The sequence below is a fragment of the Peromyscus eremicus genome, chromosome 4 (genome assembly GCF_949786415.1).
Source record: "Peromyscus eremicus chromosome 4, PerEre_H2_v1, whole genome shotgun sequence".
NCBI lineage: Eukaryota > Metazoa > Chordata > Mammalia > Rodentia > Cricetidae > Peromyscus > Peromyscus eremicus.
This window is the reverse complement of record NC_081419.1, coordinates 151,733,882-151,749,919: the sequence shown is the minus strand read 5'-3', so window position 1 is coordinate 151,749,919 and position 16,038 is coordinate 151,733,882. Positions and strand designations below refer to the sequence as shown.

At 48.0% G+C, this 16,038-nt stretch overlaps 1 protein-coding gene across 1 annotated transcript; it reads right to left on the bottom strand.

Moving 5' to 3' along the window:
- Positions 1-3,648: 3,648 nt before the first annotated feature.
- Mrgbp (MRG domain binding protein) lies at positions 3,649-7,159 on the bottom strand. The gene is made up of 5 exons (XM_059259822.1): positions 6,940-7,159; positions 6,386-6,507; positions 5,394-5,475; positions 5,010-5,084; positions 3,649-4,663 (listed from the first exon to the last, which is right to left on the bottom strand). The coding sequence occupies exons 1-5, from the start codon at positions 7,085-7,087 to the stop codon at positions 4,476-4,478; spliced, it is 615 nt and encodes a 204-aa protein (XP_059115805.1). The 5' UTR covers positions 7,088-7,159; the 3' UTR covers positions 3,649-4,475.
- Between the last annotated feature and the right edge of the window lie 8,879 nt (positions 7,160-16,038).

The following is a 16,038-nucleotide window of genomic DNA, read 5'->3' as shown; positions in this document are numbered from 1 at the left end:
CCCCCCTGATTTCTGAAAGAACAATAGTGAATTCCTGAAGCCATGGGAGTTCTGGACATTCACTTCTATCCACTGACAATTTCCTGGGATCATATGGATAGGTAACTCTTAGGTGTTAGCTGGAATATTCCACTGCGGACTGTGGTCACGAGCCTTTCCTTGTGATGTGACACACTGTTTGAGGCAAGATAGAAAGGTAAAGTTAGGGGGACATGGGTGGGTAGTAGGGGAAAGGACCCTCGTTCCAGTATGGGTTGAAGCTTCTCACGAGTTGAGAGTTATGGATTCTAGGAGAGTTGACAAAATTTGCTTGAAGACTGCCTATATAAAGAAAATATTTCTTTTATATAACCATATCCCAAATAATATTAAAATAGTAATGATTGTACTTCAGGCTTATGTGTATATGACCTTTGAGTGTGGCCTTACTCCTTGACCAGATGTGAACCCGTAATTATCTTGGAATCTCTCAGTAAAAATACATTGTCTCTAGCAACTGTTCAGTACACAACAGAGACTATGGTATGATCTGTTAAAGTTCCCTAGCAACTCCTTGAGTTGAAACTTTAGAAACCACCCAAATCAGACTGATGGGCTTCTGTAGAGACTCATATGCCATTTCCCCTTGAGAAGCCAGCAGCCACACTTGGGTGTGCTCTGCTTTCCCCAAACACTTCTATCAACCCATGTGTTTAAATCCATGCCTAGAATATCTTTCCAAACTCCAACTCTGCCTCACACTGACCCATCCCGTGAAGTCAAGAATCCTGGTTTCCCCTGAGTGATCTCTGAAAGAACTCGGACCAGCAGAACGGCTCAGTGGGTAAAGGCACTTGCCATCAGACCTGGCAACTGGAACTCAATCCCAGGGACCCACATGGTAGAAGACAAGAACTGACTTCTGAAAGTTGTCTCTGACCTCCACATGTGTATCTACACTGATACATATGCACATTAAATAAACAAAAATGTCATAAAACAAAAACTACAGCTCAGGTGCCGTAGGTGTGGAGCTCTGTGTCTTATCTCTGCTCCACTGCTTCTGACACCAACCATGCTCAGGCTGGGACCTGGTTAAACGTGCCATTAGATAGGGAAGCCATAGGTGGGGTGTTAGTGGGTGCTGGGGATATCTCAAGGTTTGGCCATCCCTTGGATGGACAACCGTCACCCCTAACTACCCCAAAAAGTTGAAAAGATGGACATGCCATGGGCTGCTAATATCTGCAAGAGGCGAGGTAGTGTGCCATGTGCTGGGTGCTAGTGCAGCAGCTACAGACCCATGCCGTCAGTGTTAAAGATACTGACACTTGTGTTTCAGTTATAGCCACATTGAGTTGCCTGTTAGCTGCTTTCAAGAGTTTGCCACATGCTGCTCCTTCCTTGAGTGTCTTTGGTCTGATGATGCCCAGTGTGGCTCAGTGCTGCCTCGTCTAGAAGGAAGGTCAAAATATTTCCAAGTCGTGCAGAAAAGGAGTCTTCTGTCCGTGAGCTTTTCAGGTGTCTGGCTGGGGCCAGCTCAGGTTACAAGTGTTAACACTTCCCTTCAGGGATAATAAGTTACAGCCCTGTTGTCTGGCCCAAGTTTGCCCTTTCTGATTCCCCACCCCCACCACAAATATACTTTGTAGCTTGCTGCTGCTACTCAGTATTCTCTATTGTTTTCTGGGCAGAATCCACTCCCAGTTCCCTTGAAACAGATTGGAAGACCACACCTACTGAATGATCCAGAGCCTACAAGAAAGAAATGCCTATGCTTTACAGAATAGATGTCCTTGTGGTCCGTGGTGCACAGATCTCACCCTAGGCTGGGAGAGGGTAAGCATGTGTCCTAGCAGAACTCCAGGTCATACTGCCAGGCTGTGACATACTTTCATGCCAGCAGCATGGCCTAGACACCCGCCCCCCTCTGGTTTTTTGAGACAGGTTTTCTCTGTGTAACAGCTTTGGCTATCCTGGAACTCACTTTGTAGACCAGGCTGGCCTTGAACTCAGAGATCTGCCTGCCTCTGCCTCCCGAGTGCTGGGATTAAAGACATGCGCTGCCACCACCCAGCTACCTAAATATCTAAGGGACATAGGGACAGTCCTGTGAGTCACAAGGTCTGAAGAACTCAGGAGAACAGTAGGTTTGAGTTCATCCACATGAGACTCATGAGGCAATGTGGCCAGAATGGGACATTGGGCTATTGGGTGAAGCCTGCTTCTAGAACAAACTAACAATAATGGACTTGACCAGGCCCTCCTGCATGCTCTCATGCCCCTAGATTGTTCTTTCGGATGGGTTTAGAAGAGTGAACCTGGTTGGAGAGAGGACTGCCTTCTCAGGGGCACTATCTGCTCCCCAATTTCTACTGCTGGTGTTAGATTCAATAGTTAGCCTTCTCCCACCAAATAAGCCTCTACTAGTGAACACTGGGCACAGACAGGATGGAGTGACCCCAAGCCGGTTCCCAAAACATGCTGTAACACTGCTTTCCCTGGCTCTTACACTGGGACACATGGCATTACTCCAGGTCTGAGCACACAGTCTTCATCTCAGTCATTGTAGGCCTCTATCTTCCGCCCCATTCCAGGACCTTGTCAAGGCCCTACAGAAAGGGACCCAGAGACTTCCCACAGCTGGTTTTTCCCGAGAGGACAGGCCAGGAGACTAGATGAGTTCTTCTGTGTCTACTTAAGATGCTTTCTGTGGCAGGGAGGGTCTAGTGGTATATTCATGGTGACTAAACTGTCCTGACTAGAAATGGCAGTGGGCTAGTATAGGCCAGCTCTGTAGCACAAATCTTAAGATTGTCTTATTAATTAAAAAAAACCTGGAGCCAGGTATTGGGGTGAATGCTGAATGACCAGAGAAATAGAACAAGCCACAGCCACCTCACCTCGCCAATTCTTTAGCTGATCCTGTTTCCTCAGATTGGAAGCCTCTGTGCCCTCATCTGAATGGATCTCAGCTGAACTGCTGCTAAAAGCCTAAAAGCTTAACCAGACCAAAAGCTTCTAGTTTCTGGTCTTCACGCCTTACATACCTTTCTGCTTTCTGCCATCACTCCCTGTGATTAAAGGCGTGTGTCACCATGCCTGGCTGTTTCCAGTGTGGCTTTGAACTCACACAGATCAGAAGGATTTCTACCTCTGGAATGCTAGGATTAAAGGTGTGAGTGCCACCATTTTCTGGCTTCTGTATCTAGTGGCTGTTCTGTTCTCTGACCCCAGATAAGTTTATTAGGGTGCACAATATTTTGGGGAACACAATACCACCACACAGCTCGGAGCCCAACACTGGGCCAGTTCTCATTGCCTGGGACCCTGCAGAAGGCAGGGGTGGTTTCAGTCACAGGCAACAGTCTTGTCAGTACAATGTGCTCATCCCATCCAACAGCTGGACGTGTATGGAAGGACAATAGGCATCAGCCTCAGTCTAATGCCAGACAGCAGCTGGGCAGGCAGTGGTAGGGGCTGGGGGTTAGGGTTGGGTGTCCTGCTAGTCTGTGATGAAGGCTCAACACCTTACTGTGTCCAGTGATGCCAGGAGTTGTCTAAATGCACTTTACAGTTATGAATCCTGGGGTAGGGGATCCTTTCCTCTGCAGAAAATCAAGTTTTTAAAAACACCTATTTTAGTAGCAAATCACACAACTGCCAAGATGATTTTTTAAATGCTTTAATGTTCTGCAAATGAAAGTGTACTTCAACCATCAGGCCAGTGGCTCTTCAGCCTGATAGCTCTGCCTTTATTCCACGTCCTTAATTGGTCTCTTCCAAGTTATTAAAATTACAAAAATAACCGCTAAAAATTCTCTGTATCTGGCATATAAAAACAAAGCCAGAGGTATCTCAGTAGTTACCTTAAAACAAAACATCTCAGAAAAAACACATCACAGGTTTAACTTCTGCAGTATTTTTCTTCATACAAAACACTAGTAAAATAGGCTTCTTAAAAATTAAATAGCGAAATACCAACCAAATTATATACATAGTTACAGTACAAGTGAATGAGGCAAAATATCCAGTTCCGTTTCCCAGATGGGGGAGGCCTTCTGTGCACAGTTTATGCTGTGTGAACTCCAAAGACACCTTTCCTGAGGCCAGTGCACACTGGAGCTTCACAGGACAAGCAGATGCAAAGAGTGGGCATCTAGGGAAGAGGAGTGGCTCCCTCCTTCAGAGGACAGTGAGGTGGCATCTTATTGCTTGCTGACTCTCGGTCCTCTGGTCCCATGCACCTGCTCCTCTCCACACACTGTGGGCGTAGAGGGAACCAACCAGGAGAAGCAGGAGGCTGGCTCAGAGGCTTCACCATCCAAGCAGAGTGGATGCTGATCTTCTAGACCAGTCAGGTGCTCTGACGGTCTGACGACACAGCAGAAGCCCCCACTACATCTCTGCTGGGCGGTCACATTCACCCAGGGACCTGAGGACAGGCCGTGAGGCTTGCAGCACTGGAGCACCTGTGGCCACCTGGGCTGAGGTGTCTATGTCCGGCGCCTCTTGGCAGCGCTGGGGCTGGAGGGATTGCTGTTGGCAGTCAGGACCTTGTCAGTGACCCGGCTGCGCTTCCTCTTGTCTGCCCCTTCTTTGCACCCCAAGTCTGAGGAGTTCTTCTCTTTGTCTTTGCTGGATTTTTCTAATGCTTTCCCCAAGCTCCCTGAAGATGAAAAAACTGAGAAACAAAATCATTTGGCTGAAAACAGAGTATACAGAAACTCATTCCATTTCCTAACGTTCCCCTGAGTAGAAGAGAAACCTACTCTCCCTAGGGGTCTTCTGTCTGAGCACACCTTGATGCTCCCAGACTTGGCCTTGGTCTCAGGCAAAGACACAGCTGAATGTTGGCCCCTTGCATGGGCCTTCAGGGGCCCTCCTGCCTAAGGTGATCTGCCCTGAGTTCATCTTTAAGTATATCCTCTATCCCTCTGACTCCATGGCTTCCTGATCTCACCGTGCCTGAGGATGGTTTCAGGAGTGAGGACATAGGGGCCTATGCTCCAAGGGCATTCCTCACTTACCGTCATCAGCCCCATTGTGGGGGTCCACATCCTCCTTCATCTCCTCCTTCATTTCCTCTTCAATGACCACTTTTCCTGTGGAGGAGACAGCTGCCGTTCACTGGAAACCCACGGTGGTGGCCAGCGCTGGGGGACGGTCTGGCCATGACTGCTTCCGATTCTCGCTGCCCACACAGGCCTCGGCGTCCATCACGAGATGGCATCCATCAGGAGACTGCCTTTGAGCACCGCTCTCCCCAGCCCTTGGTTCCCAAAACCTCCCAGGTGCCACTGGAGGCGGGGTCTGAGCAGGATCCTTACACCTCCCTGGAGGCCCCAGACCTCCCCACCTTTGGCCTGGTCCGGCTTTTTTTATTCCCAGCCCTGATGGTGGCCGAGTCTCACCTTCTCGGACCTCCTGAATGATCTCATCTGGAAGGACAAAGTTCCTCTCTGGATTTGGGAATGGCAGAATCTCAGACTCGTGCTGCCGGCACAAAGCGTTTTGTATTTTCAAGAAACAGAAAACAGGACGTCAGCTCACCAAGATGTACAGGAGGAGCAGGCTGGAGGCTGCCAGCTGGTGGGGCTCCTTCCTCTAGCTTGCAGAGTCTACCTCAGCTGGGCTTTTCAAATGATTAGGGAGGGCTAGGCTAGCACCAGCCCAACAAAGCCAGAGAAAAGGACCAGGTTTGTGCCACCGAGAGGATCCTGAAGACATGGCAGCCCTGACGATATCCACACTAGGACCTGACCTGGCTCACCACTGTAGCATTCCCACCAGGACAATGTTCCTCATGCACACCATGACCACAGGCATCTACAGCTCCACCCATCCTGGTACCTAGCTACACTGCCTGTCAGACACTGCCAGCTCTCCAAACTGGTTATCTGTCTATTATCCATCAGACACAGCTATCACTAAGCTCCCACAGAGGTGTTCAAATTCACCTCAATAAGGCCATATATATATATATATAATACATACACACACACACACACACACACACACACACACACACACACACACCCCTCAATACCTCAGATAAAGTCAGCCTCCACCTAAAGCACTCTGGACCTCTACTTTTCACTGTGGCCGACACTTCTCTCTGCATCTCAGCACCCAACTATTTCCCTGGAGACTTTTTGTGACGACCCAAAATCTAAAGTAGGTTCCCTGAAAAATGTCAGAGACCATTACTAGTTTGTGCTTTTCATAGTAGGACTTGAGCTTTCCTGAGGAAGGGGCCTCATCTACTGAGATCACCTCTGCTCTGCATAGCAAACCCCAAGTGAGCAGTGGGCTCTGTCCTGTACTACAGCTGATCCTAGGAAGACAGGATGTGGGACTTGTCTCCACCTTCAGCCCAAGATGGGTGGGCCACGGTCCAACTCACCAGTGCCTGCATGTCATACATAGTGCTCAGATGGTCCCAGATGACCTTGGATGGGACCTGGCGCCCAATATTCTGGCTGAACTTGTCTCGAATGCAAATCATGTGGAAGTGTCGATTCACCCCTGAGAGGCAGGACAGTGGGTTAAGGGTTAGGGCACACCTCTATGCAGAGAGCATGGATGTTGTGTGCGGGGCAGGAGTATGAAATGGCAGGTGGGGGTATTGCAGGAGTCAGGCCTCGAAGAGGATGGACGTGTCAGGGCAAGTGGGTGTTTCAGGGGCAAGGGTGTATAGTAGGCGGGTCCAGGGCAAGGGGGCTGCGGAGGCGGGGAGAGTGGAGGCGTTCCCTAGGGTAGGAGTGTCTCAAGGGCAGGAGAGCCAGGGGTATCCCCAGGGAGAGGGCTTCCCGGGCAGGAAAGTCATGGGGTCTTGGGCTAACAGGGTACTCCGAAGTGGGAGGTCCCGTCTCGGGAGAGGTAGCAGGCTCCGCCCGCCCGCCCGCCCGACGGTTTAGCCCGCCCCACCCCCACGCGGGTGCGCGGTGCGGCGCTCACCGACAGGCTTGTGGCCCAGCATGGCGTGGAAGAGGCACACCTCCACCTCAGGGCTCCACACTACCGTTTCCTCAGCTGGGCTCGGGGCTGCCTCGCCTGGGCCCTTGTCGCCTGGGGCGCCCGTGCCGCCCACCTCGGCCTCCCCCATGGCCGCCGGCGAGCGACGAGCGCCCGGCAAAAGAAGGGTAGCTACAGGCTCTGCGCAGGCGCAATCGGCGTGGAGGGCGCGCACTCGCTGGGCTCGGGAACGCGGCTTACCCGCGTCCGCGCAGGCGCAACAGAGACTGGCTTCCGGTGCCGGCAGCGCCCCCTGGTGGTCAACCCTTTCCCTGCCTCCGGCTCTGTCCAGAGAGGAAGCTGGCACAAATCTTTAAAAGAACACCAGCTGGGCGTGGTGGCACGCTCCTTTAATCTTAGCACTCTGGAGGCAGAGGCAAGAGGATCTCTGAGACTTCCAAGCCAGCCAAGGCTACATAGTATGATACACACGCCCCAAAGTTAAAAAAGATCCCGGCTTCACCTGAGTTGATGGAAAAGAACTCATGATGCATAGCCAGAAGTAACAGGTGCCAGAAGTGACAGGCTGTGTCTCCCCCTGCCAGTGATAAATTATACAGTATGTAAATTACATCTCAATAAAGCTGTTTTTTAAAAAAAAAAAAAGTCAGGGGCTAGTGAGATGGCTCATCCATTAGAGATGCTTGTGCACAGGCCTGATAACTGGAGCTCCACTCCTGGGTCCTGGAGAGGGCAGGAGAGAACCAACTCTTGAGAGTTGTACTCTAACCTCTATATCCATACCATGATATGTGCACACTTGCACACACACACACACACACACACACACACACACACACACACACCATAAATAAATAAATAAAAATAAAAGCCTGCTTTTGTAGAAGCGAGGTTCTGCTTATCTTAGAGTGGCCCTGGCCTGGGTGTTCATGACAGTCCCAGAGTCCAGGGCTTCCTTGGCATTGGAAGACAGAAATCTGGGTCCTTCTAGCCTTGGCATCTACTTCTACTTCCGTCCTGTCCCCACAGTTGAGCCCCTCCAGAAGTGGGTTGGTGATTAACACAGACTATCAGCCTTAAGCATGTGATCCCTCAGCTGGGTGGTGGTGGTGCACGCCTTTAATCCCACCCAGCACTCAGGAAGCAGAAGCAGGAGAATGTCTGTGAGTTCAAGGCCAGCCTGGGCTAGTGAGTTCCAGGAAAGGCACGAAGCTACACAGAAAAACCCTGTCTTGAAAAACAAAACAAAACAAAACAAAAAAAGTGATTCCCTCTTTGAGGTCTGAATCACCCCAGTCAGCTGTGCATGAGCTCTGCCTGCCACTCGTAAAGGCTACTCTACTCACTCATCCCTCAGCTATGCCCTCCATGTCTAGGTTTCAGAATCACTTTCCTGACTGCTGCCTCTCAGCTGTGTGACTGAGAGGTTGAAAGCCTTTGTAAGACTGTGTTTGCCTGTGTGCCATGGGGCCACTGTTACTCCCATACTCTCGGTACTGATAAGAATTGTCTACTGGCTGCCAGTCCTGGCCCTGTACCTGCCCCTCATTCAGGCCTGCAACCAGACAATGCTCACAATAGTGAGCAGGGCACCATGGAGGGTGCAGGCTCTGGCCAGAGTCATTGTCTGGGACAACTCAGGGCTCAGAGCCAGTCAGCAGTCTGTGGCCAGGCCTCAGTTTTCCCACTGTGGAGGTGTGGCTGGTGAGAAGAGCCCCCACAGTGCCATGGGGAAGATCCGGCCCAATGAAACTTCATAAGGGGCCTGAGGCCACTGCTGTCATATGGCGTTATAATACACCTGGGAGTTATGATACCACAGAGCCTGTGCCCTTGCCTCTGTCTGTCTGGCATGCAGAACTTGCCTTAATTACTATAAAGCTGGGGTGAAGCATAATCTGCCACCTGGGACCTGCCATAAAGCAAGTTCCCAGCCTGAGACCTACCACACATTAAGTACCCAGGAGCAGGTGTTCAGAATAATATCATGGTTGTTCTCTGGACACCCGGGGCATGGCGGACCCTGCTGCCAACAGCTTCTGGCTCTGGTTCACCTTATTTTCACCCCTACCAGATAGGATCCTCTTTCAATTCCAAGTGCCTCCTTCCACAAGGGCTTCCCTTGTGTCACCCCCAGCCTCCCTTTCCTAGCTGGTCCTCTGTTCTGTGTGGCCTTTGTGTACCACTGCACTCAGATGGTATCCCACCAGACATGACATCTGCAGACACCTTACTGTCATTCTAGACATATCCTGAAATGTGTGACTGGGCATCAGACTTGATTGATGCCTGTAGACAGGTTGAACGTTTTAGGAGAGAATGCCTTCATTCTTTCCTTCTGTGAAGCTGCAGCAGGTCTCTGCAGAACAGACTCCATGCCAGGTAATAGGAAGAGACTGAGCACTGAGATCAGCAACTAGGACTTTGCCTACTGTCTCATGACCCAGCTGACTTCCAATTTTCATGAACAGAAGAGACAACTAGAGCTAGACACATGTAGGATCTGGAGTCCAATCCCATATATTTAAGAGGAAGTTGTGATTGTTCATTTTGTAGCTCTTCTGAGACTGCTTTCTAACAAGGAGCTGTAGAGAAACTATTAGCCCTTGATCATAAGTGTGCTCCTTCAGCCTGGGTTCCTGGATGTCCAACAAGTCATCCTAATAAGTAGCTTCAAAGTGAATTCATACCTATTGGTAGCTGAGAGGCTCATTCAAGTCTGCTAGAGGAGTCCCTTTGGCCTGGAGCAGGTGTCTGGGGAGCACTTCACTCACTTGTTGTGGAAATTACTGGTGAGCTTTGCTCACATTTGTCTTCTCTGTGAGGTCTTCAGGCAGTTCCAGGGTCCCAGGACTGTGACTGGCTTTGTAGCATGGCTCCCTTTTCTCCAGATGGGGTTAGCATATAAAGTGGACAGTGATAGCTGCTGATGGGTCCACTAGCCAACTGGTCAACCCTTTCCTCATTTGTTGAGATCCCTGCTGCTCAAATCTCTTTTACAAGATGGATATGAGTGCTAGAATTCTTTTTTTTTTCCCCCGAGACAGGGTTTCTCTGTGTAGTTTTGGTGCCTGTCCTGGATCTCACTCTGTAGACCAGGCTGGCCTCAAACTCACAGAGATCCTCCTGCCTCTGCCTCCCGAGTGCTGTGATTAAAGTTGTGTGTCAGCACCACCCGGTGAGTGCTGGAATTCTTGATCCCAGGGGTGGAGGGTTTAGACTGGGCCCAGATGTTGTGTGATATTTTGTTTGTGTTTTGACAAATAGAGTTTGCCTGAAATCAGAGGGCCGAGCCAGTCACTAGTTAACCATAGAGGTCTGTAGGTCTGTACAGAGAGGAGACAGGAAGTGATAAGGCAGGGCAGAGATAGGATCTTGGCCCTTTTGGTCAGAGGAACTGGAGAGGCAGGAAGTGACTGTGGCTGCTCCCCTGCCTCTCTGATCTTTCAAGTTTTTACCCTGATATCTGACTCCTTGGACGATAGGTTGACATCTCCTTCTTACTCTCCTTTCTCCTTTCACTATCTCTCTTGGATTTTCCTGCCTGGCTCCATCCTGTCCTGTCATAAGCCAAAGCAGCTTCATTTATTAGCCAATGGGAGTAACACATATTCACAGCATACAGAAAGACATCCCATAGCAATGTATATATGGTATGTCCTAACAAAAATAACCTTAAGTTTGTATCAATATATAAAAATACCTTATACAAGATTAATAGAAATGGGTTGAGTTAAGTTATAAGAGCCAGCTAGCAAGAAGCCTGACCCATAGACCATTTCTACTCTTATTCAAGGTATACCTATACAGTTTATTTAACAATGTAATGTAAATTTCTATTCCTTGAAAATTATTATTACAAACTATTTAGGATAATAAAAAAATGAAGTCAGTAGTTAGTCACCTATTACAATCAAACTTGTAGTCATGTTAGGTATGTTTTCAAGGTCAAACAGAGATACAGTTTAGATAGACATGTGGTCTTCAAACACTTCAGAGACCTACAGACTGTGGCATTTAAAATGTTTTAATAACATAAGGTTTTGCTTTTTTTTTTTTTAACAATGAGATATATCTGTTCATGGTAGCACCAATCTACTTCAGAGAAGATGATGGGCATCAAAGAAACTCCATATGGAGTTTACTTTCTTTGTAGCAAAACTTAGCCACTGGGCAAGAAAGTGCCCTTGCCTCAACTGCTGACAGTATGCTGTCCAAAATTGGACAAGCAGGACATAAAAGAAAATGACTGCCGAACCTTGCCAAGACAAGGTGGGACAGTCCTTCAAAAATCTTGCTTCACAGAAAAGTCTGTCAGATATTCTAGGCCTGTAGGCTGAAGATGAATGCCACAACCTTACAGAGGAACCCTGGGTGACTGTCTAGGCAGCCAGCTGTTTCTGTAATTCCTTAGTTTTGGAGGTTGTTTGCTCTGCACTTCCTGTTTACTCAGGTAATATTATATCCTTTACAGGTCTCTGATGGAGTTGAAGACTAGATAGTTTTATAGTTTTCCTTGTTAACAAATTCAGAAAAAAAACTCACAAAGAGGTGTAAAGTGTGTAAAGTTGAGAGACACAGAATAATAGTTTGGGGTTGGTAATGCAAGTTAGGATGGAAAGTGAATTAGGTACAATACTTTGGACTCAACAGGATAGGATAGATAATGAAGTATTTTCTCTGAATTTGTCAAATGCTAATTGAGTATTAATGTAATTATTGCCTGTATATATTTGTATATAGTTATTGTACTTATTGTATATAGTTTTTCTATGTTAGTTGAAAGTGAAAGGGCTTTCATTTAGACAAAAAAGGGGAAATGTTGCGTGATATTTTGTTTGTGTTCTGACAAATAAAGCTTACTTGAAGTCAGAGGGTGGAGCTAGCCACTAGTTAACCATAGAGGTCTGGAGGTCTATACAGAGAGGAGACAGGAAATGATAAGGTGGGGCAGAGACAGTATCTCAGCCCTTTTGGTCAGAGGAACTGGAGAGGTAGGAAGCCACTGGCGGTTGCTCCTCTGCTTCTCTGATCTTTCAGGTTTTTACCCCATATCTGATTCCTATTTTTTATTAATAAGATTAATTAGATTTACACCTCACCCAGATGAGAAATAAAGGCCCCAGAAAGGCTCTCCCTTGTTTAATGAATATACAAGCCTTATAGTTTATATGCCAGTCTTGTATAAATTTGACCAGTATGAACTATTCCCCAGACCACCTTTAGGTCTTAACTAAGTGTCATCTCTTTCTATTTATCCATTTATTTATTCAAGTTCTCATGTATCTCAGACTGGCCTGAAACTCACTATATGGCCAAAGATTACCATGAACTTGGATCCTCATTCTTTCACCTCCTAAGTCTAGGCTAACAGGTACCTGCTGATATATATGCTGGGGACTGAATTCAGGGCTTCGTGCATACTAGGAAAACAGTCTACAAATGGACATCATCTCTAGCCTCCCAAATGGCATTTCTGGTCTGAGGATCTGATGTTGTCTCTGGAAGGTGGTGGTCACTGCTAACAAGAGGGAGCCTGTTCCCACTCCCAAAGGAACATTTAGCTCTTGGTCACAAGAGCTGGATCCAATAGGAGGAATATTTGTAAAAGCTCTGGTCAGAAGGAACCTTTTGTCCACCTGCCTTTGTTTACGCTGTCTCCCTGCAGACTGCATCTCTGCAGTAGTGAAATTTCCCACAGCATGGCTGTCCCCACTCTGCTCCCTTACAGAATTCTGGAGACCCAGGACTCTGGAGGACAAATTCTGGAGTCAATCTGCCTGTGGATCCTATTCACATGTGTTCACCTAATGGCCACTGGCTGTCCTCTGGACCTCGCCTGAACATATCAACACTGAGAACAGCTATGCTGTCCTCTGCAGGCTGTGGAGCATTGGGGAAGTAAGGAGCCTAGAACTAAGCAGCCATCAGATAGGACCTGGACTTTCCAGTTCAGGCCCAGTCTTTTCCTACTGGGATTGCAGCCAGGTAGGAAACCCATGGCCTGATTAACACAGCTTGTCTCCATCTCTGTTATTGTCCTGTTCGTGGTAAGTTGATATGATTAAGGACCTATGTGATTATTTCTATTCTTCTCAAAGCTGTTTGTGGTCTTTGAAAGTCATGGACTTCCCTGGACCTACAGAGGCTATCAGGCTAGGACCTGCCGCAGACAGGCTGCCAAGTCTTGCCTGTAGGGGGCACTGCCCACCAACTCTATGGATGCAAACCTCCCTTCTAGCTCTGAAATCTGCCAGCAGGACCCAAGGGAAGGTGCACTCCTGAGCCACTCAAGTGTTTTTTTTTTTTAAATTTAATTTAATTTTATAATTTAATTTAATTTTACATATCAGCCACGGATTCCCTTGTTCTCCCCTCTCCCGCCCCCAACCATTCAAGTATTTTAATAGAACCCAACTCTTCAGAAGGGGCCTATGAAGGATTGCCATGATACCCAGGAGGCAAGTGTTCTTTCTGGGGTTTGGCTTGTTTTAGGGGATCAGATTCCAGGACCACTCTGGGACATGCCACCCCATGGCAGGGTTGTTTTGAAGGTCAAGTGGGGGTGTAGCTGAGACTCAGCTGATGCTCACTATCATCGTTTTCTAGTCTTGGGAAAGATGAGAGCTTCCTGTCTGTCTGCTGTCTTCATGTGTGCCAACAACTCCTCTGTCACAGCCCTTCATTATTATGAACCACACCTGGCTGGCAGAACCTTCCCTCTGATGCTAAGGAGTGACTTAGAGAGCCAAGCAGCTTTGTCCTGGCCCTGACCTGCCCAGCTGAGGGATGGGGAAGAGGGTCTTTGCTCACATGGCCCAGGAGTGGCATCTGTCAACGAGTATTGTGTCACTAAACTTTGGCCTCTGGAAGATGGGGAAACTGAGGCACGGGAATGTTGGGTAAATGAGTGAGGGAGGCAGGTTTCACAATGTGCCCCTGAACACCAGCTGCTCCCTACTCTGGAAGTAGCCAGGCCAGAATTGTTCTCCATGTTTCCTGTCTAGATGACTCACCTTTTTCTCTGTCCCCAGGAAGCCCTGCTGGTTTCCTATGGATGGGGAGGTGTAGAATAGCCAAAGGCAATGGGGAGCAGAATTGAGGTTTGTATCCTACACAGGAGGGAGCATGCACAGAAAGATGTTCTGCCTGGGATGGAGCTAGTAGCTTGGGATTAGACCATAGCACAGTGTGCAGGCAGCTGCTCATGGTCTCAAGGGTCTTCTTTTTGGCCATTCAGGGTCTCTGGTCGTTGATCTTAGAATGTTTATTGACATCAGCTTTGAACATTACTCATGACTCAGCCAAATGTCAGCAATAACTCTGCCCATGGGACCACCTCCCCCTCCTATTTTTGTAACATTAAGGCTTTCTGTTGTGGTGCAGAGTGCCTTTATTCTTATCTCAGATCCCTGGGGTCCTGAGCAATTATGACTTCCACAGCACTAGAAGACGGTGTTGTAACTGTCACCCCCACTGTGGGGGCTATGCCTATGTTACTAATCATTTCAATCTCAAGTAGATCCAGTGTGACCAAGAAGGGTTGAATGTATCTATAAAAGGATTAACATGGTCCTCATTAATCTAGCTTTCAGAGGGCAGTTCTGCTCTCTCTATGAACTGACAAAGATAACAACCAGTGTTCTCTTTGTAGAAGGAATTCTTTTCACAGACATGAGGAATCATTCTGAGATAGTTCAGTCAGTACAGTGCTTGCCATGCAAGTGTGAGGACCTGAGTTTGACTCTTAGGATCCACATTTAAAAAAAGGGGGTGGGTGGGCATTGTGGCACAGGCCTTTAATCCCAGCACTCAGGACACAGAGGCAGGTGGATCCGTGTGAGTTCAAGGCCAGCCTGGTCTACAAAGAGAGTTCTAGGACAGCCAAGGTTGTTACATAGAGAAACCTTGTCTCAAAATAAATAACTGAAAATAAACAAACAAATAAATAAGTTAATGGTGGTATGGATCAGTAATCCCAGGGCTGGAGAGGTTGAGACAGGCAAATTCCTAGGGCTTTGTGGTGGAGCCTCAGCTAAGGGGTGGACCTCCAGGCCACCTGTGAGAGACCCTGTTTCAAGAACAAGTTGGATGGTTTCTGAGGAATAATACCTCAGGTTGTCCTCTGGCCTTGACATTTTCTCTCTTATAAACAGGTGTGTGTGCACACACACATTCTTGTCAATCCAGCTTCCGGAGACTAGCTCTGTTCTTTCCCAGAACAAACACGGAGAGTGGCAGTTTTCTCTTTGCAGAAGGAGCCATTCTTTTTACAAGAAGAAGCACTCTGAAATAAAGTTTCTTCTGCCCCCAAAATCCTTGAGGCAGCCCTGGGACATCACAGCTTTGCTGTGAGTCCTATGCAAATCTGAGGATTAAGGGCCATAGGTTGACTTGGTGGATACAAACTGCATTCAAGTGAGGACGAATTGGAGATGAGGAAGTGTCAACCAGCCTTCCCACATGGCATTGTGGCCAAAGGCTGACATTTCACATGGGAGAAAGGCATTATGAGTATTCTGATGAAAGTAAAGTAACCATCAGTCCCCAAAGAATTTGAAGCCAGCTCTGATTTACTCTGCTTCTCTCCTTCCTGCTAAGGGTCTCCCTCCTTCCCCTTGTACTGGCTAGTTTTGTGTGTCAACTTGACACAAGTTAGAGTCATCAGAGAAAGGAGCCTCAGTAGTTGAGGAAATACCTCCTTGAGATCCAGCTGTAAGACATTTTATCATTTAGTAATCAATGGGGGAGGGCCCAACCATCCCTGGGCTGGTGGCCCTGGGTTCTATAAGAAGGTGGCTGAGCAAGCCATGGGAAGCAGCAGTAAGCAGGTCCCCTCCACGGCCTCTGCTTCAGCTCCTGCCTCCAGGTTCCTGCTGTTTGAGTTCCTGTCCTGACTTCCTTCAGTAATGAGCAGTAATGCTGAAGTGTAAGCCAAATAACCCTTTCCTCCCCAACTTGCTTTTTGGTCATGGTGTTTCATAGCAGCAACAGAAACTCTAACTGGGACACCACTGAAGCCCCCGGGCTCGGTTCAGCCCTCACTCTCAAAATTAAGAAATGAATTTGAAAGCCAGGTGG